This window comes from Temnothorax curvispinosus, unplaced genomic scaffold, assembly GCF_003070985.1.
Source record: "Temnothorax curvispinosus isolate PA1 unplaced genomic scaffold, ASM307098v1 QBEX01010748.1, whole genome shotgun sequence".
In the NCBI taxonomy this organism is placed as follows: Eukaryota; Metazoa; Arthropoda; class Insecta; order Hymenoptera; family Formicidae; genus Temnothorax; species Temnothorax curvispinosus.
The window spans coordinates 1-24702 of NW_020220528.1; the positions used below are offsets into that span (position 1 = coordinate 1).

Below are 24702 nucleotides of genomic sequence, written 5' to 3' on the forward strand. Positions count from 1 at the left end.
TCTCTCTCTCTCTCTCTCTCTTTCGCGTTAATTTTGATATATAAGACTACTGTATTACTTTTGGCAGGAATGTCGTAATTATATATATAATGTATATATATAATCTCGGCCGCAAACCGTGCGCTTTTAAGCACATCCGCTGGCGCACGCAACTGATGTCGTGCACGTGCTCCGCACGGGACGCCACGTGGCCGCGCGCGCCACGTGCACGGCGAACAAAAATAAAGCCTCGTCTCCCGGCCGATCTCTCCGTTTGCTGCATTGTACGAGCCGTCATGATGCACTCGCGTCGTGCATTGCTTTTTGCCGAACTGCGAGAGTTTTACGGAATAATCCCGCGGATGATGCGTGATCCCGCACAGCGTGTACATCTGGTAAACGTCGTCGGATGTGTGCGTATGTTTCATTGAAATATCCAGATATCTCATATTTGTGGATATTAAATATAGCGGCTTCCTTTATTCCAGGAATATTATTTTGTGGTATTAAAGTTGATTATATAATTAGGATTTAATTTTATATAATTTTTGAAATTATATAAATAAATTACTAAATTACTATATTATATAAATTATAAAATAAGATATAATTTTATAGTAAATTACATAAAATCTAGAGAGTCATCGAAAAAGAAAGTTAAATATATAAAATATAATGCTCTGCATTATAGTTCTTCTTATAATTATTTAATCTTTTAACTTTGTTTCGAAATCTAAATAAGTTTAATAATTTTTATATAATATTTCCGATAAAAATATCCAGATATCTGAATATCTCGCAGACTATTATTTGTACTCACACACACACAAAAAAGGATGTTCATGTACTTGGTATTTACGCTATGTTGGATTTTGGTGCTTACATGAAAAAATGACAATGAAATATATCGAAGGAACATTAAAAACGTATTGATTGACTCGGCCTCTTCCACGTTTACAAAAACCACCCGGCGACTCACGCGCGCTCGCACTTGTGCTACACAAAATGCGACTTTTGTTTTTATCCAGCATTCGTGAAGGCGTAGAAACGATAACCAGGAAGGTTTAGTGTGTGTATATATATATATATATATATATATGTATATATGTACATACTCGCAATTAATTTGCAAAAAAATAATGGGCCGCGCTTGTTCGACGAAGAGCTCGAGAATCCGATCCAATTGATCATTTTCAACTTCATCAATTTCATGCTGGCAAGATATTTCTCGTCCGCACGACTTTGATTCTTATATTTATATTCGACAGTGATGCATGGACACAAAAAAGTTTTCCGGCTCAAGGAAGCTTTTCGCGCGGATGGAAGGAGTTACGATTTACTTTACACAGGCTGGAGTAATAATGGTGCATTATAACGAAGTATAGTGCTACACATTCTTTCGCGACGCGACTACGCGCTTTCTCGAGGGGCTCGACACTCGAGCGTTATAATCGCCGTATAATTATAATAACAATGCTCTAACAATAATATTAATAATATAATAATAAAATCATAATACTAATAATATTAATAATATTTGCAATTACAAATTAGGAAGAATCTCTAATGACTTCGCGAGTAGAGCTTTGTGAGCTTAGGCGTTTGAGCAGTGTCTAGACACGAGAAAAACTAAAAAGAAAAAATGAACGCGCTTTTGTTCGACATTTAATCGCCGTCGACGCTTCGTCGGCAAAGGGGGGATCGAGAGTGAGCGAGACTGCTGTAAATGCTTTTGCTTTAAAATTGGTTTAGAAGTGACTTTGCAAAAAACCTGCCTCGACAGTTCCGTATTTCTCAGAGCGAAGAGTGTCCGTGTGGTCGTGGTCGTGTAAAAGTATTAAAACACACCTCGTAGTTTGATAGAAACATGAAAAACAAACCGATATGCATCGCACATTCACGCGTCACAACTCATGCACGCGTACACGCATCAAATGCATTTCCCTCCTTTCCATCTTCTTCTCGAAGGTTCGTCCTCTTCCGTCGGAATTGCGTATATTCGCTCCCTTCGTGCCCTTAGGCCGCTCACGTTTTCTCTTTACGACGCGGCGAATCGGTTTGCGGATCTGTCGGCTCACTCACGGACAGGGTTGGCGAAAGACAAGCTTATGATCGACCAATGCGCTCGTGTGCGACAAACCAATCTTCTCTATTGTGGTGCAATCGGACGTACGCTCACACTCGTTAACTTACTTGGTAAAAACGCGCTCGATTATCTCCTCGGTATACTTCCTACGACGCTCGATTAGAATACGATTTACTCTTGGAAAAAAGTGTCGTCCAAGCGACCGCGCTTTATATACGATCGCGCGGATCGTCGATCCCTTCTTACCGGATCAAGTATAGTCTAAATTTAGTGCGCTCGTCGCGCGGTGATCACTACCGAAAAGGCGGAGAGCCTCTAAATATATTGACTTCGAAATCGCGATGTACGTGTTAAAAATTCTTTTCCTGCTCGCCACGTCGGGAAGGAATACACGAATAAAAACATTCGTGCTGCGATCTGTGGTTCTCTCTCTACGGCAACCGACCGCCCGACGCTTTCACCTGGTTCCCGGCGACCTTGGGAATCGCACCGATTATCTTGACGCGATTCTGCGCCGCGGCTTGCTGTTGCTGCTGCGTTTGCTGCTTGTTGTCGCTGAACTGCGGCGGCGGCGCGAACACCACCACTTCTTGGTCTTGACCGCCGGCGGATGGACCGGCATTGAATTCCGGCGGCGGTGGCACGTACAGATCATTATTCTGCTCTTCGGCATCGGCCTCGATCGGCGGCGGCAGCTGCGCCAGGCTGACTGCGTGCCTGGTCAGCAAACCGCTGCCGCCGTAGCCCGGTCGTTTGGTCTGATTGCTCTCCTTCTCGATCGGCCCGGCGCCGGTCAGCAGAGCCGCGCCTCCCGGCGTCGAGTGCTGGTTGCTCTCCTGATTGGCCAAATTCCGCGCGGCGGTGTCGTCGAAGCCCATCGGTGGGCCCACCGGCACGTCCTGGTCCGAACTGACGCCGCTCGAGCTGTTGTCGCCATCCTCGACGAGCGACTGTTGCGTTTGCAGGAGGAAGTCATTCGGATGGCTCTTGGACGACTTTAACTGCGTGCGCACTTTCTGAATCTCCTCAACGCTGAACGAGTGCGGCAGCGAACCGCTGCCCGACGAACTCGAGCCAGATGTGTTGGAGTTGCCGGACGTCTCCCGCGTTGCCTCCAGCTTCTCTCGCGCTGCCGCCTTCTCCAGCTCCTTCGCAATCTCCGACTCGCCGTCCTCATCCGTCTCGTCTTCGCCCTCGTCGTTCTCCGATTCCGACAGACTGTAATCTGGCTCGGGGATCGGCGGCGCCGAGGAAGCTGGCGCGGACTGTCCATTTGCGCCGGACGCGATCGACGAAAGGTTCGTGACGGACGAGCTAGTGCTCACGGCAGTCTTCTTTTTTCGCTCGCGAATACCGGCAATACTGTGACTCCTAGTAGTCTTCAACGGTTGCGCGTACTGGTTGTTGATCGAATTATTACCGTTTCCGTTACTGTTCATGTTGACGCTAGTATTCAGCGCCTGCTGGCTGCCGGACGTCTTGAACGTCGTGCTGCACGGCGGATTGCGTAGACTGTGAGACTTCCTCAGATGCGGACGATTAGCTGGTAGACTACGCGAGCGATATCCAACGGTCTTCATGTCTTCCGGCGAGGCGTACAGCTTCGCGCTATTCGACGGCCGGAAGCTCGACATCACTCCGTAGCTACCTTCGACCGCGGCTGCCGCGAGTTCTGTGTAAAACAAATATAACAATATTTTTCATAACAATATTTTCATGGTGCAACAAAACATTGGAAGAATAAATGCTTAATTGAATGCTTAATTGAAAATATTTATTCTGATCCAAGCCCGTGTGCGATAAATCACTTTAATATAGCAAAAGAGAGTTATAAATGAGGTTGTCAAAAAATGACTGATATAAATTACCTTTGACTTGCTGAATATGCGCCATGTTATCGTAGACCGAGGCTGGCGTAACGACGTCCGGCACGTTGGCGCCGACATTCATCTTGACGACTTGTCCGACCGGCGGAGGTGGCGGTGGATGGTTCGGTGGTGGAAGCCCATTTCTACCATTTAGGGCGTTCACGTCTTCCTGACTTCGATGGCACTTGGGCGCCAGAAGGGACGACGCTTGCGCTTGCACGTTGAGATCCGGCGTGCTGTGGAAGTCCCTGTGAAGATCGGAACCGCCGCCCAAGCCACCGAAGAAGCGTACTCTCGATTGCGACTGCAAACGTAAGAACAAGAGGCTCGTACAGACTGCGACTCGTAAACGCCAGCGTCATCGCCTTGCCAACTTTGAAAAACTCGGAGCGTGAAAAATTTACAGAATTGCGATTGAAAACTTTGTGAAGGGACGAGGGATAGAGTGAGAAACAAACGGCAAAGGGAGACATTGGAGAAATGTGATACGAGGATGAAGCGTATTCCTGCTAAGCGTGAACTCCACCAAGCTACCGTGACCAACTACCATTACTGCCTCAGCGAAAATGTCATTTAAGTGTTAATGCTGTCGAATACTGCGAAGACGTAGATAATTACGTATCGTTAGCCTTCCATGCTTATAGAATTTATCCTGAAGAGCGACTTAAGGAACTGAGAAAAATCGCTAAACTTTGGTTAAATGCAAATGCGGCAATTGGTTAATCATACTTGAGGCGTGAACACGTGAAGCTGTAGGTGGTACCTAACGCCCTTCCGGACGTCAGATTTCTTTTCATTTAGCAAATGGCTTAGTCACCTGAAATCATGCAAGCCACGGACGAGCTAGAAACAAAGTATTTTCGATCAGTAATATAAGTAGTAGTCCTCGTCGTCTCGCCCGCACCAGGCCCGCCCCTTGCTGTGCGCTCGCACCGGTTTACGCGCAAACTATAACACACATGCAAAAGAAAACAACCACCATTACCATTGCCTAGAGAGCGGAGCGTTCACCAATAAACGCTGGATGACGCTTTCGACGCTGGTAGACTTTTCTTACGGGGTATCCTTAACCGTCGAGTCGAGTATATTGCATTAATGAATTACTATCGATGGGGATGATATGAGGAAAATAAGTAGAAAAAAGACATGTCTATTAGAGACTAAGGGATGATCAAAGTAGTTGTCTAAAGGGGGAGGGTGTCAGAAAGAGTTCGATCAAACTACTGATGGGTGAGATGAGCAAACAAACAAACAAACAAGTTAATTGCCATTATCTAGGGCAGCTTTCATCGAAGGGCTTATTTTCAACTATAGGGTATTAAAAATGTTAAAAAGAGACACGCGAACGAGAGGGCGAGTGCGAGCTCGTAACTGAGTGGCAGGTCATCCTTACTTTGCCCTTGCGCTTCATCTCCGCCACGCTCGCGTACACCCTGCCGGTCTTGGCGGGCGACGACGGATGCGACTTGGTGGACTGACCAGTAGTAGTCTGAAAGTGAGAGGAGCTCATCATGGACGAGCTGTACTGACTGCCGGCGCTACCCTGCTGCCGCTGAAATAGTTCCTGGAAGAGAAATTAAAGGACGAAGCTGAAGCCTCGGTCTCGTCTCGTGCCATACAATGCCATTCAATTCGAGGACAACGAGCGCCACGGATAGATTCTGTGTTCGAGCGAAAGAAAGAGAGAGGGGAGCATGTCCGGCGCGCGTGCCGCGCAAGCGGATGAGAGATAGTTACTTCGAGTTCCGCAGCGGTGATTCTGCTGGAGGTCGGACGCGATCGAATGCTGGCTGTTCTCGGTTGCACTGGGGTGTTTTGACCAGTGTTCGATCCGATCGATGGCTGCTGCAGCATGTGAATCGATTCCGTGCTGCTCGACTTCGCGTCGGTCGACGCGATTTCGTCACGATCGTCCCTTTCGCCGCCTCCTTCTACGAGAAACATCATAAACACATAGCATGAATGTCTCGGTGTCCATTACATGTTGTAAGATCTTGATCTCTAATCTGTTACCTAATCCCGCGACCATCGATCGCGCTCTCGCTCGTCCCACGCTTAGCGTGGTCTTTGGATCTCTTCGCGGCGGTACAGGAGCTGGAGACCTGCCGAGCGTACCGCCGATCACTATGTTGTTGTTACCCTTGCGCGGCAAGGTTGCGTATTGTCTCTGGATCGGTTGACTAGTTGGCAACGCGGCCGCCGACTGGGAATTCGGAAGACTGATCACCGGCGAGACCACGGTCATTCGTACCAACTCTCCCGATTTCCTTATCAGGTCGACCACGTGTTCGTGGGAGGCCGTCGTTACGTCCTCGCCATTGATCTGGAACGTTCGCAAGAGAAAAATGTAGTCCAATTCATTCCAATTCAGAATATAAAGCTATTCCACGATGATGACTTTTAGTAATAAATAAAATAATAACTTATTCCTGTCGTACTTATTGTTAGCGGTAAATTTTAATATCTACGTCTGCGAACTTACTTGAATGAGAAAATCTCCTTTCCGGAGACCCGCTAAGTCGGCCACGCCTCCTTGATCGACATCGTCGAGATATTGTAACGCCGGGTACTTGGCGGACGGCGTGAGTTCCATTAGTGGCGAGGTGGCTTTAGCGCCGCGCAACACGAAGCCGAAGCCTTTCCTCGAACGATGAAGAACAACAGTGCGGGGCTCCGACGTGACACTGGGAGTTCAAAATCATTATTGTGTCTCTCGCTAAATACACTTTAAGAACGATTTAAAAAGTGATCGAGCACGGAACTCACGGCTTCTTTAATCTGGGTGCGGTGGCAAAGTATTTGTGCTGCGACTCTCTGCGACCCAGAACCCGATTTCGTCCGTCCCTGGCGGGTTGCGGGCCCAGCGGTATGTTCGTGTGGCGCAGCCGGACCTCCTGTACGCAATGCGCGGGGAACAGGCCGGTACCCTGTCCGCGCAAAACCCCTTCCAGGAGGCCGCAGTCGGTGGCACCGGTGACTGTTAAAAATAAAGAAACAAAAACACGCTTGCTATCAAAAAAATATTTCAGGGCGTTACCTACAAAACAGAAATCGAGAGAAGCAGAGTGTGAGACGGCTTCTGTCGTCCCAAATTACGGAATCACGGTGTTAATGATGGTGTCAATCATGGGGAAAGACGGAAAGTCACGGGACATCGAGCGAGCGACGTTACGTCGCCGTCGATTGCAAAGTCAACGGAGCTGGAGACTAAACGAGAGAGAGAGAGAGAAAGAGAGAAGTACGTTTTGCTGAATGGTTTGCCTGGTGGTGTACCTTCAAGGATGTCTCCTTGATTGATAGTCAGATGGCCGGCGATCCCGCTGTTGTAGTTCTCCACGCAGACCACCGTCGTGCCGGGAATGGATAATGAATTGGTCGTGTCGGACTGCGAGGTTCCCACCCCGGAACTGTCGCTGATCACGTCGGACGCTGTGTCGCCGAGGCTCTTGTCTAGAAATCGACAACGGTCGGATATACTCAGCGTGATGCCCAGCGTGTTCGCCCCGCATCGCCTTACCGAGCGATAAACGCCATGCAAGAAATCAAAATCCTTAAGAGAGAGACAGAGAAAGAGAGAGAGAAAAAAAAGAATAAAAACGGCTAACTCTTAACGCTAAATCAAAACTTCAGCGCACTCGGCCTCAGAAAAACTCAACTCAATTCGGTTTGCCTATAGAGTATGTTCTACGACGGCAAAAGAGCTCTAGAGATCGCCAGTCGCGTCACATTCGTCGCATCCTAAATAAAAGGCGGGCCGCTAATGAAAATAAGCGCAACGTGTTCTCTCCATGAGCGAGACTTCGCCCACAGCTCGCTCGTTTAGATTCGCAAGGAGTCCATCAACTCGGGATCTCTAATATCCTCGGGGACACAAAAAAAAAAACGGAAACATGCACGAACCATCAAAGCCATGTGGGATGTCCGATTAAACTCTCTCATCGTATCGTTCGACCACCTTCGCGCACCGCCGCCGGTTTTTGGTGGTGATGGTACATAACAAACGTGACGATGGTCCGTCATTTTATGCGCGATATGCTCAGCAAAAGAAACACGACCGTCCGCTTCCTCATATCTTTAGTAGTTGGCTCTCTCGTGGGGATCCGGGGTATTATACACGACGTGTTTCGTGTTTCCGGTTTTCGCAGATTCGTTCGTGGATCATCGAGGAGCAGACTTCTCGCGGTTCTGGTCCCCTCACCTGGTCGTAGGGCGGGCGCAGAGGGTGTGGGTTGAAGGGGGATAGAATGAGAAAAGAATAGTGTACCTGTGACGATGCTGGCCGAGTCTTCGCCGGACGGCTGATTGCTGCCTTCGGACAGGCTCGAGCTGGCCGAGCTGAAAGGCGCTAAGCTCCTGCTGCTCGGCGACGGCGACGGCGGCATCTCCATCTGCGTTCTGTGCATATCGAGGCGATGCTGTAGCTCGAGCCGGTGCTCTTGCAGCCTCGTCAGGCCCTCCATTCTCAAGTTCGAGTAATTCTCCGCGGCGCTCGGCAATCTTGAAATGGTGCGTACAACTCTTAGGGTACACCGGTAGCGATCGATCGCGCTTCGCGCCGACCAAGACCAAGGTTCGCGTGCCGCGATGCGACACATTATTATTTTATTTTTTTTTTCAGTCAGCTTACACGCGGATCGGTCCTGGTCAGGGTGAAGCATCGGTGACCGCGCGAGCGTACCGAACGAACGTCGAACTGCTTGCGAGTGTCGACCGTAAACTCGAAGTGAAAATTATCTTTGTCGAACTCTGATGAGTCTCCCCGGGGGAGGGGGAGGAGAAGAGGTCTTTTTCTTCCCTCCCGCGTGTCCGCTTTCGCTTTAACCGCGCGACTTTTTTTTACATCGCGCTTGTCCAGCGATCGGCGGCGCTCGCGCGCGCGATTTTTGCTCGTTCTATGCTTACCTCACGTTAGGATCTCTCAAGGAATTCGGACTCTGGTACTCCGACGTCAGTCGGTGGCCGTTCTGTTCGGACGGTATTCTCGGTAAATCGTTTCTGCTCGACTCTACGGACGGTACTCTGCCGAGGCTTCCGTGGTGGTGGCTCGACTCGATCGTCTGACCGACGATCGCGATCCCACCACCGGTGGAGGGATATTGTTCCGTGGACGGTACTCTGGTCAGGCCTACCGCGGCGGCCGGATACTGCTCCGTGGACGGTACTCTGATCAGCGTGCTAGCGGCCGGGTACTGCTCGGAGGACGGTACTCTGGTCAGGGCGGCGTCGTATCGCTCGCCGGACGAGACTCTGCTCAGCATAGCCCCGAGCGGCGCGTATTTCTCCTCGGACGCGGCCCGCACGAGCATGCCGGACGACGGAGGTGGTGGATACGGTTGCTCCGTGGACGGTACTCGGCTCAGGCTCACGGCCGCCGCCGCGGTGGTCGCGTACTGCTCGGCGGACGGTACCCGCGTGATACTCGAGTACTGTTCCACCGAGATGGTTCTGGTAAGGGTACCAGCGGTACCACCACCGGCGTTAGACGCCACCGCGTGCTGCTCGGTGGACGGTATCCTGGTGAGGGTGCCCAGATTGCTCGCCGAGCAGCTCGTCGTCATCATCGTGGAGGTGCCGCTGAAGGCCACCGATCGCCGTTTCGGGTTGTAGCGTGGCGGCCCTTTAAACGGTACTGAAAATCGCAAGGGTTGCAAGGTTAAGTAAAGAAAGAATTACTTAGCCTTACAAGAGAGTAGGCGCGAGATGTACTCTGGGGCCGTCTTCTCAGACGAGCGTCGACGCGAGTCTTCAGGGGCGAAAATCGTGAAAATCGTGTCGGTTAATACCGAATACTTGAATTATCGATCGTTCGGAAAGAACGCGAAAGCCAAGAATATGCTGAGAACCCTAAACAGTGTATTTCTCTTCATTTCGATAAAATATATACTCAATACACAATAATTTCTGTACTAATCAGATTTCGTGTTTTATTAAATTTAATTAAACAAGGTTCGTGAAATTTCTTTCTTAAAACCTGACGATCTGATAAAACTTCTAATCAAACGTCGTGTCACTTGAAAATCTCAAAATCATAAATGACGAATATTGGATATCGCTTTTACTGTCTAGGGTTGAAAGGATAAATTACACGTGTATCAAAAGCCACGTAGTACACGATGAAAACAATGTTTCGTGACCGAAACAGATATCAAACAAATTACTTAATCGACGAGCGCGCGTTAAGTATCGCGACGGCATTTATGCGTCGTCATTATCCGCGTTTAATCGCGATGGTTTGTACATCGTACATTATGTTTGTTAAAACGAAGAGTTACGGCCCCTTCGAGGAGGGCCCCGTTCTCCATGATCGATCTTCCGGTGTTCCGGCACGGAAGATCGCCGTGCGGGATTTTTGCAAAAGCGATCTTACAAGCGGTCGCCGTGTCGCACACACAAGCACGCACGCACACACGCGCGCACGCACAATGTTATTTCGCGATGGCGACGATGATGGTTATTGGCTCTCCCCGGGTAACCCCCTCCGGACAACCAGATATTGCACTCGTCGTTTTAGTACCGACACGTACAGGGCGTCTCGGAGCCGAAAGAAAAGTGGACGGCGTTACTTCTTGTGAGAGTTTTGTCGGAGAAAATACCCAGACATTAATAATTTCCAAGATATAAGCTAAATTGAAAATCCTCCTTATTTAACCCGTATTTAACTTTCAAGACAAAAATATATTCCTGTAATATCATTAGTAACTCAGACAGCACGCAAAATCGGGACATAAAAAGTCTCAAAGATATTTCTAAAATGTCTCACACGATGTCCAAAAGACGTCTAATGTCCCGATTTTGGACACGGTGCTGTTTGGGAAGCTAATTCGGAGTGAACTTTATTTTAACAGAATTTTGATTTAAGGCTTAAAATATTGAATAATGAAGCCAGAAAAAATAACTTGAGCAGAAACAACGTTAACTGTTCCATTTTTCGTTCTATTCCGGGACGCCCTGTACAGACGGAAAAGCGGTAGAAAGCACACGCAAGGATAACGACTCCATCCCCGTTCTGTTGTATCCGTTTTGTGCGATACAATGTGCTCGAAATTACGGGTAAGTTTCGTCGGAATACGTCATGTGCACAGACGATCGGCGTCGCCGTCGCGGAGTCGTCGGAACGCGCTTCTTCAGGCTTCCTTTCCAGGCTTCGGAGACTCCGACGACCCGCGGGGGCCACGTCGATTCACAACGTATCTCGAACTACCAAATATTACTAGTCAAGACATTCTTGCAAATTCAATGCTGCCAGAAAATATATATATATAATTCAACGTGTTCGATTTAACGTAAAAATACTCGATTTACGCATTCCTTAACGAAATTTTTCCGTTAGAATGCCGAGTAGTTTTTAAAAAAATTCAGTAAAATCTAATATTTATCTTTAAAATCTTTAAAATACAACAAAATATTCTACAATCCAAATTTTATGTTTACCAAGTTTTATTTTAATATCAGATATCATAAAAGTCTGAAAATTATAAATTTAAAGTTTCACATTCATTGAATGAGGACGCAATTTTTAAAATTATGAAATGTTCTTAACTTCTTACGGAAATCAACACCATTTACGTTACAATGCACAATTATTTTATATTTTTGATTGACTATATTAAAATAATTTTGTATAACATTTTTTTCAACATATAACTATTTTTCATACTAACGCGTGCACTTGGCGACTTTTTTTACTCATTTTTTAAAAAAGTAGTTTTTTAATAATATTAAGAGAAGGGCGCGATTTTTCCCGACCCGGCAGCACTGATCCATTCGACAGTGAACCAAAAATACAATACCATTAGTTACTGGAAAGCAATCTATCAAGAGGTAGTGTCGTTACTTCACCGCGATATCACAAATGTACTCGACGTCATACACGACCATCACCACCAAAAATCCCATGACAAATGATTGTAAATCTTTACGTTACTCCTCACACACAGCACAGACACAGGTAGATAGAGGTACATTGACACGCACACACACACTGCACACACGTACGTCACGCTCTCACAGCGCGCCTCGCGTGTAATATACAATTCCAGAAGCACCCTCTAAGTAACTACGATCGAGAGAAACTACATCTACCGATGCCTACCTCTGTATTACGGGAAAAGCAGCGTGCACATGCTCATGCCATGCCCAACTATAATCATGCCATATGAAAGCGTACGTGGTTTATAGGCCACGATCTCAATTCCTTATCAGATAACATTTGTGAAGCTAATCGTGTCGCACGATCACGGCCATATGCGACTTTGTTTCAACAAACAAATCGTAGATATTGTAGATATCGGTCTCGAAATACACAACGGTATCGGCGATAACGCGATAGCTAGCCACTACTTTGAAGATCCCGACAAGTTATTTCAATTTATTATCCGGCTGATATCGCGGAGATAATATCGAAAATTATATCGGATAATCAAAAAAGCTCCCGAAACCCATCGCGTTCGCCAATAAATCTTGATACTCGACACCGAGTTTTAACTTATCTAATAAATGGTACGGCGTTCGCGAGAAGAGGGGATTAGAATCCGACAGGCACGTTGATAGTTTTCGCGGGTGTGGCTACTGAATATAGAAAAATCCTGTCGAGTAACGAGATTACGGTTATCCGTCTTCCAAGTCCGTTCGTCCCATTCGTGATCCCGGAAGGACGATCTCGCCGTTCGGCGTTATCATCGTTGCGCGAGCAACGAGCCGTCGAGAACGACGGAACAGTGTTCGAGAAAAAGAGAGCGAGAGAGCGAGAGAAGCAAGAACGCGAAGGAACGGGGGGGAAGGTGGAGAGGTAGAAGATCGTCAACGTCTGTCGTTTATTCTTGCAGCATCATGCCTCGACCTCTCTTCTCCAAGCGAGTTTCCTGCGCCCGGATATTCGCGCCCCCGCGTTCCCCCCTCCCGTCGAGAGCGGGAGAGCTCCGATTTTCTTTTTAACACGTTTCGTGCGACGTTCCATAACTCACCGACTTCCTCCGATTGATAGTTCTTGATGACTTCGGCGAGCTCCATGTTGCCCGCGATCACCGCGACCTGGTACGGCGTTTGGTTCGCGTAGTTAAGCGCGTCTTTCTGCGCGCCCCTGAAGAGTAGCTGACGTATGCACGAGGCGTCCGTGTTGTTCACCGCGCACACGTGCAACGGCGTGTTACCGGACGCGTTGCGCGCGTTCATGTCAGCGCCGTAGAAAAGCAGGTGGTCCAGATGCTGCACCAGATTGTTGCGACATGCCTGCGGGCACACGGCGCGGAGTAGGCGCGTATTAGAGACGCGGAAATCCATTCAATGGCAATGATTTCAAGTCTCGCATTCCTCGCTAACTCGTAACCAGCGCGCTCTAATTCCAGTATTTTTCCACACGCGAGAATTTATGAATGAAACCGTGATGGATTAAGCCTCGCTTTACGGAGAAATGGCTTTACAAAGAATTAATATAATCGATATCAACGAATATTTCTAATGAAATTGTTGTTAAAAAGTTATCGGAAAGTATGATAAAGAGATAAAAAATGTTGTCAGATCTTATCAAGATCTGTTCATTCACGCAGTGGGAATGTCCGCAAGAAATATGACTAATCTTATAATTCTACTGATTCTTCAACGTTTTTATAAAACTCTGCCGATGAAAATGATCTATGGAGGAAAGAAATGATCGAAACCTGATGAACTTCCTGCCAGCCCTGGAGATCCTGAGCCCCTATCGTCGCGTGATCGTGAAGCAACGTCTCGCAGAGCATCGGATCGGTCTTGTAAATGACGCTGTAGTAGAGCGGCGTCAAGCCCTTGGTATCCTTGTAATTCGGACTAGCACCCAGCTCCAGAAGCGTCTTCACCGCCTCCAAACTGTTCCGTTCGACGGCGCGGTGCATCGCCGTTAGACCCTCCTTCGTTCGATAGTCCAGGAGAGCACCGCCATTGACCAACGCAATTATGACCTTGGACGGCTTTTTCAAGGTCGTTGCCAAGGTCAACGGCGTCTCTGGAATCGAGAATAAAAAAGATTCCAAATTTTTGGTTACTGCTTTAACAACCTTGCGATATTTTTCGTATAAAAACATGGAAAATCTTTTTATCTTGTAATTTTATAATATTATCTACATGGTAGAATATAAGTGTTATAACATTCGTAAAATGATGCATGTAATTATTTCAAGATAAGTATTTGCGGGTCTCGTTGTGACGAAACTGATGAAATCAGGCTCCATCACTCACGAGTCATTTAGTAATTTTCCCCGCAATTGAGCAATTGCGAATTACCTCCTGTTTCTTGACAATGGAAATTAGGATCCAGCCCCTTGCTGCACATCTTCGCGATCTTCTCGACCTGGCTGCTCTGCACATAATCCAATAACCTCCGCAAATTCGTCCTGGTGTGCATAGCCTTGAGCTGTTTCTCATCCAAATGCAGCATCTTGTACACCCGCCTCTTGTACTTGAGCTGGAATTTATTTGGCGGTGATACTTACGCTTTCTAAAACACCGATGTTGTTCGAAAACGATTACCGAACGACCATTTAGCGGCGCGTCACTTTCCGTCTCGTCGAGCGTAAAAGCGTGAAATTTATCGCTCGCTGCCCGACGCGAGTTAATTATTTCTATATTACACGCGATAATGCAGCGGATCAAATAAAACCGTTAAATGCCGATAGCACAAGATACCCGGATATTTCACTCTCCGACTGTCTTCGTCGCGTGCAATTTGTCGCGGTACAGCGAAAGATCCCGCGGTAGCTCCTAGTAGTACTTATGTAAATACACCGCGCGCGAGAGAACGGCCGCGCATGGCTATCGCGTAAATGTATCTCATCTCGCCTGGATCGTCTCACCTGGACGGTTATAATTGCCGTTTCTTACAATCTACTATGAATACGTTCGTCACGCGTATTTCTCCGTTATCGATGAATACGCAATAAACCGGATGTGACATAAGATGCGTAAAGCACGGCTACGCCCTCAGGAGAATGAACCTGATTTACTCTCTCTTAAATTCGCTTCTATTAAAAATGCAATATTGTCAATTCAATAACTGTATTAATGAAACGCATAAGTCATTCTTTTGTTTTAAATAAATAAACGTTATTCAAAAACATTAATACTGTTATTGAATTAACAAGATTACACACAGAAAAATATCATTCTACAGCCGAGGAAAGCAATTATTTCATTTTATTTTATTTGTTTTTAAGTGGCAGTTTTCTGCAACAAAGAATATTTTCTTAATAATAGTTTTAAGATATACTTGGCACAAGTTTTAGAAAAGTTCATTATTTTGTGCCCAAAACAAGAATTTATTCTTCTCTTTCAAGAATATTATATACAATATTACATATACTTCTCTTTCGTAGACTTTATGTAATAAGTAAACCGAATTCTTATATTAATTAAATATTCTTGTTTGAAGTACTAGGCTTGCTAAGATCTAGAATATGTTTTGAGTAAATGTGATGCTTGCGACGACTTTATGGTAGATTTGCGGCTATACAAACTTATCAAATACTTAGAACAAGTAATATTTACTTGCAGGTAGTATGTACTTTTCTGTGTGTAATTTCAATTAGATTGCTGTTACTTAATGCTGTTAATACATCATTTTTTTCGTGTACATAATGTTTGATTCAATTTATAATCTTATAAATTGAATTGCTGTATGCGTAATTTAATTTTTTATTTAATCGCGGATAATACAATAATTTTGCATGAGACAGCATTGTGAAAACGGTGTCGCGAAGAATCACGTTCCGTCATCTAACGCGACTTCTTTTCGAGAAGTGCGACCGCGTGGCCGCATTGTACGCGACCAATAATAGCGCGATAAAGACCACTGTGCCAACGCGTGCGTGCGGTAACGCCGGATGCGTAAGTGCATCGCGCTGCCATCATCATCGCGCGGATTACATCGCGCGCGCATCAGCCGGTTATATCGCGTTATGAATGCGGACGAACGAACGCGCTGTGCGCGCGGCAGCTCGACCTAACGGTGCCCCGCTTATCCCAACTTTGATACTATACGGCAGGGAGCTCGAGCATTGAGCGAGATTCGAGGATGAAAAATGAGAATTGTGAGATGACGCGCCCGCGTGTTCCTATCTCCGCGCCCGCCGCGCTCTAGCTCTGCGTAAATTCCGTCGGAAGGGTTTGTTTATTCCATCGGAGAAGAGCGGCAGGAAGCGAATACGTCGGAGCGGATAAAGAAAGCAACCACGGTGAAGCTGCAAAGTAAGTTTTTACGCCCGAGCCGGCGCGGAGTATATCCACAGAGATGAAATCGAGAAAGAACAAATAATTCATGCTGATCCTGAATAGATTCCTGAATATTGCGTACGACGACGTAGCTTGTCCGACGTAACTCTCTCGATTGATAAATAATTAATTATTCCGCGGCGCTCGACTGACAGCCACACCGCCGACGCGCGGCCGTCAATTTTAATTTTTCATTCATGGATTTGCGACTCGCCAAAATCTGCCCACGTCCTGCTCCGATTGTAATCCACGACGATACGTATAAGCAAGATCAAAGGAACTGGGCCTCGAGTCGAAGTAGCCCTGAAATTAACTTCCTCCGGCTTTCGTGACGAAAGCGAGTCTTGAGATTGACAGGGATCGATTATCGTAATAAGGAAACTTTGTTGGCACAAGGCTAACATTACGGCGCGAAATACCAGCGATTTGAACGGGAAGTTCACTTCCTATTCAACATAGATATAATAACATCCTGGCATATCTTAAATGTATAAATAATGCCTTATTCAATATCGTTTATTTGTTTGATAGGGAAATCTTCCTGAAATAATTTTGCTTCCATTAAATAAATAAAAATAGAATAAAGTAATTTCGTTTTTGCTTATCTTATTTCCGTAACTTATTTACCTATTTTACATTCATTTTCAATTTTAAATATTATTTAATTGAATAAGGCGTTACTTAAACGTGATTCAAACGTTGTATACTACGAAGAGATTATTATATTAAATCTCGCGATGGTTTGTCAAGATAATGGCCAGTAACGCCATTGTTAATTAAATAATAACGAGCAAATCTTGATGAAACGTGATACCTCTTAAGAACCCGTAACACCTATGTTTACGAAGAGCGTAGTCCCGCTGTAAGGGTATTATTGTTAAGGCTGAGATCTCCGCGACATATCCACAGACTTATGGTTTTCAAAACCACGGGGCCCCATTGTCCGGTGGGGATCCCGCTGACAGGCGTTCGTTAAACGCGAGTTTTTCGCCGAGGGGCCCCCATGTAATTTGTAACTCGTGCGAGGTGAATGCGGCTTAAAGACGGTTCAAAGAAGTTGTATGAGTCAGCCGTCCCTGAAAGTGAATCTCCCGCGACGAAGCAGGGACGTGCAGCTGGCACGGTGGAACCGATCGGGATCAGCCGAAGAAGAAGAGGAAGAAGAAGAAGAAAAAGGAGAAGAAGAAGAAGAAGACAACTACGGCGACGACGACGACGACGATGCGGACGACTCGACGAGGTGGACGGTGATGAGAACTAGCACCGGTTACGCAAGAAAACCGCGGGATAGAATCCAGATCTCGTTAACCCGGGACCGGATTATTTGTTTTTCGCAAAACCCCCGTTTCAACAGTCATCGCCGGTCGAGAGCCGTGCAAGAGCCGTGCGCGTAGATTCGTCGCACCGCGACCACCGAGTGATTTATGTACGGCGAGGATAGCGGAGGATCATCGCGATGATTAATTACATAATACGTACTTCCGCGACCTCTCTTTTTCATTACGCTACGGAAACGATTATCGTTGCGCAGGGTCTTTAATTCGAAACTGAAGATGATGTGAAGAAGTTGCACATATGATCTTTCTAAAGTTGACAAAAAATTGAATCGAGCAACGTTATAAAAAAGTATAACAAGCGTTATTTACGAATACCTTGTCGACAACCAACAAAAAAGACGAAATGATCTTACAAAGTACTTTTTCCACGTTCTCCACAAATCTAACTCTTATTTAAGAAAGTAATTCCAGATTTAATTTTTACTGTTTAATAATTACACTCTTCTTTGTGTAAAATCTTCATCCGATTCCAGTGTACTTTCACACATCTACTAAAGAATATTGTTATCTTCTCTCTATTCAGCTTAGAAACGTAATTAGATCCTATCAGGCGTGAAGTGGGTCTGCTGACAGCCTTAATGCGCACGCGAGGAAGTTACTTAACCCTTCCGTTACTAAAACGGGAAGCCCTCGCTGTGCCACACTACCACGTGTTACTGAACCTGACTGTAATCGCCTGACTGAAATAAATATATCTCTTTTCTATTTATCTTCTTTCGTGGTTATGACGACAAACGGAATTAGCACGATCGATTCTCGAACTGTGCGAACGATCGCAAATGGGAAAAGAATAATTTGGCAAAAAAAAAATAGAAAGGAATGAAAAGAGCGCGTTTCCTTACCTCCAGATACCCGACGGGTCCATTGAAAGGATAATCGCCGAGACGGCGTTCCTCGTCCAGGAATTTCCCGGCTTTTCCATTCACCGGCGGGCAGAAGAGGCCGTAATTGAAGCTCTCCTTCAGTTCCTGTAAGGCGATGAAGTTTTGATATTAAGGCACAGGTGAATCTTCGCGCCGAGAGAGGATCAAAGCGACCCGCCACCCCCACTTTTCCGACTGACACGCATGCATGTAGCAACAATAACGAACGGGCATCTCTTTCCGAGACAAGATTCAGGCATAGAATTTGCAATTACTTCGTAAGGTCATTCACTATTTTCAACGACAATCATGCCATACTTGATAATTGAAGGGCTCGATGCGTCGCCGAATATATTTATATTATGCATGGCGCACTCAGGGTGTACATATCGCAAAACATCAATATTATTAATGTCATTACCCACTTGATTCGACATAAAGTACTCCATCGATGTCAAATAGATAGAAAATTATTAATTTATTTATAGTTGGAAACTAATTCATATTTTATAAGAATAATTATTTAAATACAGAATTCTATTTAATCTTGTAATGTGCATGATTTCTTTTATATACATATATATATACACTTTTCAAACAATTATATTTAAACATTTATAAATATGAAATATAATTGTATTTCTAGCAAGTGCTTATCTCTGTAAAAATATATAGCTGCATTGCGCGCGATTACGGTTCTCACAAGTTCACAAAATTCTCTTAGGCCAATATCTTTGGTATTCATAGGTAGGATGAATAACGCGGCGAACTACTCTTCGCTCATGAATACCAAACGAGGACCGGGGAAAATCAATTCCCGATTGCATTAATAGTATTTACGACGTTCGACGACGCCGGCGCGGCGCGGCGAGAGGCGCTCTTTCTCCCAGTATTATAATATTTAGCGGGTAACGACTCGAGATAGGCGAAAAGCGACGCCGTGGAACAACACGCGTGCCACGCACACCCGAGAACCGCGCATTATCACCGTATATACTCTGCTTATGCCACGCGAAAGATCGGCGACGATGCGAAGGAAGACAGCCAGCCAGGCCAACCCGACAATCATGGCAACAATAGCCAAGAGTGCAACACGTGCCAAATTAAAGGTTTCGCACGAAAAAAAGGAGCGGGAGTCGCCGTACCTCGCCGTACTCGATGGGCGGAGGTGCGGTCTACCATGGGAAAGCCACAAAATGCGAGAGAAAAAAAAGGCAGCTGACGAGCGAGAAAACGGATGTGAACATTTAGCGGCAGATGCTTTAACGTTTTTTTTTCTTACTTGTGTCATATATGTATAGAGAGCATCGACCTAAATACTCTCGCAACCCGATAAATCGTCTTACGAGAAAGATATTATTAATCGTATCAGATAAGCGTACAGCGAAGGATCTCGAAAGATTTTTAATAATTCTTATATCTATAATTATATATCATTCGTTGAAGAGATTTTTTAGATAGGCGGGCACTTGACCGAAATATAAGCGACCGCGACTTTACGCAGCACGATTCTAGACCAGATTATAGAAAAGCGGTTGTGCTCTGTCATTTTTAGAGGTTTCCATACTGGCTGCATTCAATATGTTTTCCTCAAGGTTCGTATTCGCGACTAATATAACGTCCTCGTTTCGCTCTTCATTCGCTAAGCCGGCTCAATGATGCGTCCGTGACACGCTCGTCAGTGGTTTCCTTCGTCGCGCAAAGCTTCGTCGTGGTTGAGACGTCGTTAAAAGTGAGGTTTGCAATGATCGTATGAGTAAAAAGATAGAGATGAAGAAGCGACCTTGTGTCAGATTCAGTAAAGCTCATCTATATTTCAACAAATTTCCATATATCCTTTTTAAACAAACCTTAAATACCTTAGTTTATAACTTAATACCTTTATTAATTACCTCCATCTGCTTATCTTATTTATTGGAAAATATAATCTTTCTTATCTTCTTTCAGGTGAAACACGAAACACGAAAACAAAAACAAATAATATACAGATTAAATAAATTAAATTGAAGAAAGCGTGTCTGTGAAAACTGAAATTCGCACCTTCCTTGATTTATTGATCCACGCGTAAAGTCCAACTTGCCTAATTGGCGTAAATTGAGTAAGACGAGACGCGTAATTTCACGGAGGGAAAGAGAGAGAGTTGAGACACGCAGGGACGCAAGCATTGTTCATTCGCGGGCAACGCTCGCGAGCGACTCGCCTCCGTCACTCATGACGTCCTGGATAAAAATGAAGCAGTCCTGCCAAACCGGCGCTCCTACTCTAATTAGTGCCACGGTAATTGATTCATAAAGTTCCGAGAGGCGGCATAATCGCACCACAGCGAAACGTGCGCCTCGAGTTTCTTCGATTACCTGGGGGAACGGGCAAGAGGCAAGGTCATAGGTATACCGAATGCGGAAAAAGTCAATGATCAACGGATTAAATTAGAATCGAGTAGAATTGATTACCATTTATCATTCTGGCTCGCTCGTAACGTTTTTCGACGGTTGGCTCGGGAGCCATAAAGAACCCTTTCGAAAGACGAGGTACGTCTCGAAGACCTCATTGTTCCTTCAAATAAATTCTCTCATTCAAGCAATCCTCTTCTGCACGTCTTCTAAAGGAATTTCCCGATTTTATCGTAAATTCTTCGCGCGATATATTAATTTCTAAGGAAGGTATTCATAAATGAAGATACAGATCTTCAGTTGGATAGCTCTTTAGGCAGCTTCTGCGCGGTGTCCGATCGAGATCCCATCGACACTCTCGACAATTCGCGAGCGAGAAACACCCTCGACATAACTCGGGCGCATTTTTCCACTCTTTCCTTGGCGCGCGCGTGCCGCGACCTAGCCGAGAAGGTATGCACAAGAAAGAGGGTCGCGCCAGCGTTAAACGGCGGGACCCTTTTGTACGGCCCTGTATGGGAGAATAATGGCCGAACCGTGTCTCAATCGTGCTTTATGGGATGTAATTGCGGTCTGGCGAGGGGGGGCCAGCCTCGCCGATGTTTAAGCTCTCGGCCTGGCCAGCGCGCCCGCGTTGGCCGCGTTCACTTGCTCGCACACGAGCGGCCGCGATGACGACGACGAGCAAGGCGGATAGGTGCGCGTTACGGTTTTAACCTTCGCAACGAAGCACGAAACGAGTTTTCGTCTTTCTTGGGTCGCGCCGCGCCTTCGCCTTCGCGAGAGCCAGCGGTCTCCACTCGCTCACGCGCGACCGATCGTCATCGTCTCGTCATCCGACTCCGCGAATTTCTCTCCTCGCGGCTGACAACTTACGCGCGGCGCGGTTCAAGGATCATCGGCACTCCGAATTTTTTTCGCGCTTCAGCGCGAGTGAGTTTTATGAGAACGCACGAGAATCTCCCTCGTGGAAAGGTAGAGTAAAACCGGATCTCATCGAGGTCCGCGTTTGTTCTAGTAAAAAGTACCGCAAACAGAGTTAATATATTCCAAGTAAAAGGCATTCTACTTAAGACCTGACCATTTTTTAGTTCCGCTCGGTTCTCCATTTCTCACGGAAGTGGGCTTTGATTCATCCGGTAATAAATATCTGGCGAATTTGACTCATCTACCGGATCTTGCTACACTTTCCCGGGGAGACGATCAGTGTACCTATCTGTTGAGCCGCGCGATACGACAACGACAACTTACGATCGCCCGCGCGCAAAAAGTAGTAGGCGGCGGCGAAAGAGGGAAACGAAAAGTAAAGAGGACGGGCCACGGGGCGGGGGGAGTAAACAGGAGAGGGTGGAGGACGGACACAAAGGCGAGTGGAATCATCCGGGCATCCTGTGCCGGGCACGAGGCACAGCATCTCGGCGTTAAAGAGGAAATACGACCCATAAAATTTCGATCTACGCGACGGAGAAAAAGAGAGGAAGAAACAGGGCGGCCATGGCGGAATACGAAATCAAATTGCCGGGGCGCGTCGAAAAAAGCAGTCATCGAGACTTTAATAGCGGTTCTTCGGACATCCGCTTGGGTTGCACGATCGCGGGGAAAAGACTCGAACGCGAGTTCTGTAAGCACTTGTAACTGAAAGTGAAACAAAATCGGAGCCTGATATTGGACACTCCTAAAAACTGGTCGATAATCTCGATAATCTCAATCGATTCATTACACGTCATAATAACGTATACGTCACAGTATTACGATATCTTTTTAATAGTACTATCGACGTAAATTGATACTATCGACGTAAATTTTTTGCTACTACAATAATATTAATTAACACAGTTATCGTAATCCCAGATTAAAATCGCAGAAAATACTTTTGTATAACCATTGATCAAGATTGAAGATGCCGGTTGGATCTGACAGTGCGCGATAAGGCCGCTGTTTAATTTGAAACGATCCTACGGCTCGGACAATGCAAAGGCATTCTGCGAAGCGCAAATATTTATCTGGAAGTTTATTCAAGCATCTTCTCCCGCGTCCATCAAGCTGACTCACACCATTATCGCAAAAGCGATCGACTCACTACCATGCCGCATTGAGATCCCCGCAAGATACCAAGTCCATAAGCCACGTAGATTTAACTTTTAAACAAAGGTTAATGACTAATCTCGATAAGATAAACGATTTACCTCTTGGAAAATATAACGAGCGATTTCTTAACGATTATCGATATTAGTATTAGTCGGTGCCTAATTGAATACCTTGATAAAACGTCGCGCCGATCGCTTTTTGCGTTGTATTTCGAATACACATTAATACATACCCACCCATTAATACGAGCCGTTATATAAGATATTTTATTTTTGTCTCTAGTAAAAAATTGAACAATAAATGTACAAGGATAACTTTGTGCGCTACAATTTATAAAGATACAGACATTAAGTAATTTAAGTCTTTTAATTCATGGCAGCTGCAAGTGTTAAGTTAAAGTACAGTTGAAATTATTAAAAGTATTATTACATATATATAGAATTTATTAGAAGAATTATATTTATTAGAAAAATTACATTTATTAGAAAAATTATTTATTAGACAAAACTATTTATTAAAAGAATTATTTTATTATTAGAATTTATTAGAAAAATTATAAATTATTAGAAATATTATTGGTATTTTAAAAGAGATTCAGTTGTATCAATCTGTGAGACACGATAAAGCTTCGCCTTATAAAAAATTAAGCGAGTAAAATGCGCAAATTATATGTAAGGAGCTTCCGATTCAACTGATTTATCACTGGAAAATGAAGTAAAGAAGACGGCGAAGAAATGAGCGAACCGTTCGATCGGAAGAACGAGCGGAAAAAAGAGGTGGAAAGGGAGGATCTATTCTTCCGGCAAGATCGCTGCGGAATTGACGAGAAGATCCTTTAGGCACCTTTATTGATTCTTAAGTCCATCTTCGGTTTTTGTCTCACGTCAAACTGGTTATTAGAACTGATTCTCGTTTCGTCACCGGTCGCTATTATTGGCGCTTAACAGCGATTATCGCTGTCCTTTTCTCGAATCACGTCGCAAAAAGAACGCTTTAATTTCTTAACTAATGTAAAAATCGCCTTTTTATTATTATTATCGAGTAAAAAGTGAACCCCGCAGATCTCTGAAATCTCAAATGAGACGATATTATGGCGCTTATCGATAAATTTTACACGGATATCTTTTAATCGTATCGATTAAAATTTTTCCGATGATTATTTGCGGGCGCGATAAATTCTACAAGTTGTTTTAAGACGCTGATTAGCCGATATAATTGGAAATAGCACAAGATTAAATAGCTTCAGATTATTTAAATGATTAATGGTAGTAACATAAATCATGAATAAAAACGACACGAACTAATATGACATAACACGCGTCATTAATGAAGCCATGTAAATTGGCACTCTTTGAGAAACGGAGTCGACGTATTGCCACGCTTTCACTGTCCCGAATAAGGATTCTGGAGAATCCTTTCGCGCATCTTATTATAGCGATACTCTGTGAGTGTCGTATTCATTAATTCATCACGCGCGATAATTAGCATTCGTTATCTTCGAGTTACGACAGCAATTTCGAGCGCTCCGAAAATGTTTCTTTTTAATCGGTGTAAAAATAACGTGTCCGCGGGCGTCGTTCGCGTGTCACGGCAGGAAGGAAAAAAAACGAAAAGAAGGAATAAACTTACGGGCATGATTAACGTGACGTCGCATTTTCGTCTCGAGACCGTCGCCGCCGTCGCGCCGCGCCGCCATATTCGCCGTCGAATCGAGTTTCGTCAAGTAACTCAATTTTCTAGATCACAGAATCGAGTCAGCGTCGTTCCACCGGTAATTGGCAATCAATTCCGGTGGAGGCCGACGGGCTCCACGTGGCGGCGGCGAGACGATATTTCGATCACTAACGCTACCTA

General features: G+C 45.4%; 1 protein-coding gene across 1 annotated transcript; it reads right to left on the bottom strand.

Annotated features, from left to right (window-relative positions):
- Positions 1-1512: 1512 nt before the first annotated feature.
- On the bottom strand, positions 1513-18499 carry LOC112460721 (SH3 and multiple ankyrin repeat domains protein 2-like; the record flags this gene model as incomplete). Its single annotated transcript, XM_025025540.1, has 14 exons — positions 1513-3737; positions 3934-4237; positions 5327-5497; positions 5671-5864; positions 5947-6256; positions 6416-6617; positions 6700-6910; positions 7207-7383; positions 8198-8430; positions 8836-9562; positions 12897-13161; positions 13590-13909; positions 14188-14368; positions 18350-18499. Coding segments are annotated over 14 exons (4686 nt in total), but the record flags the coding sequence as incomplete, so codon positions are not given.
- Positions 18500-24702: the final 6203 nt, after the last annotated feature.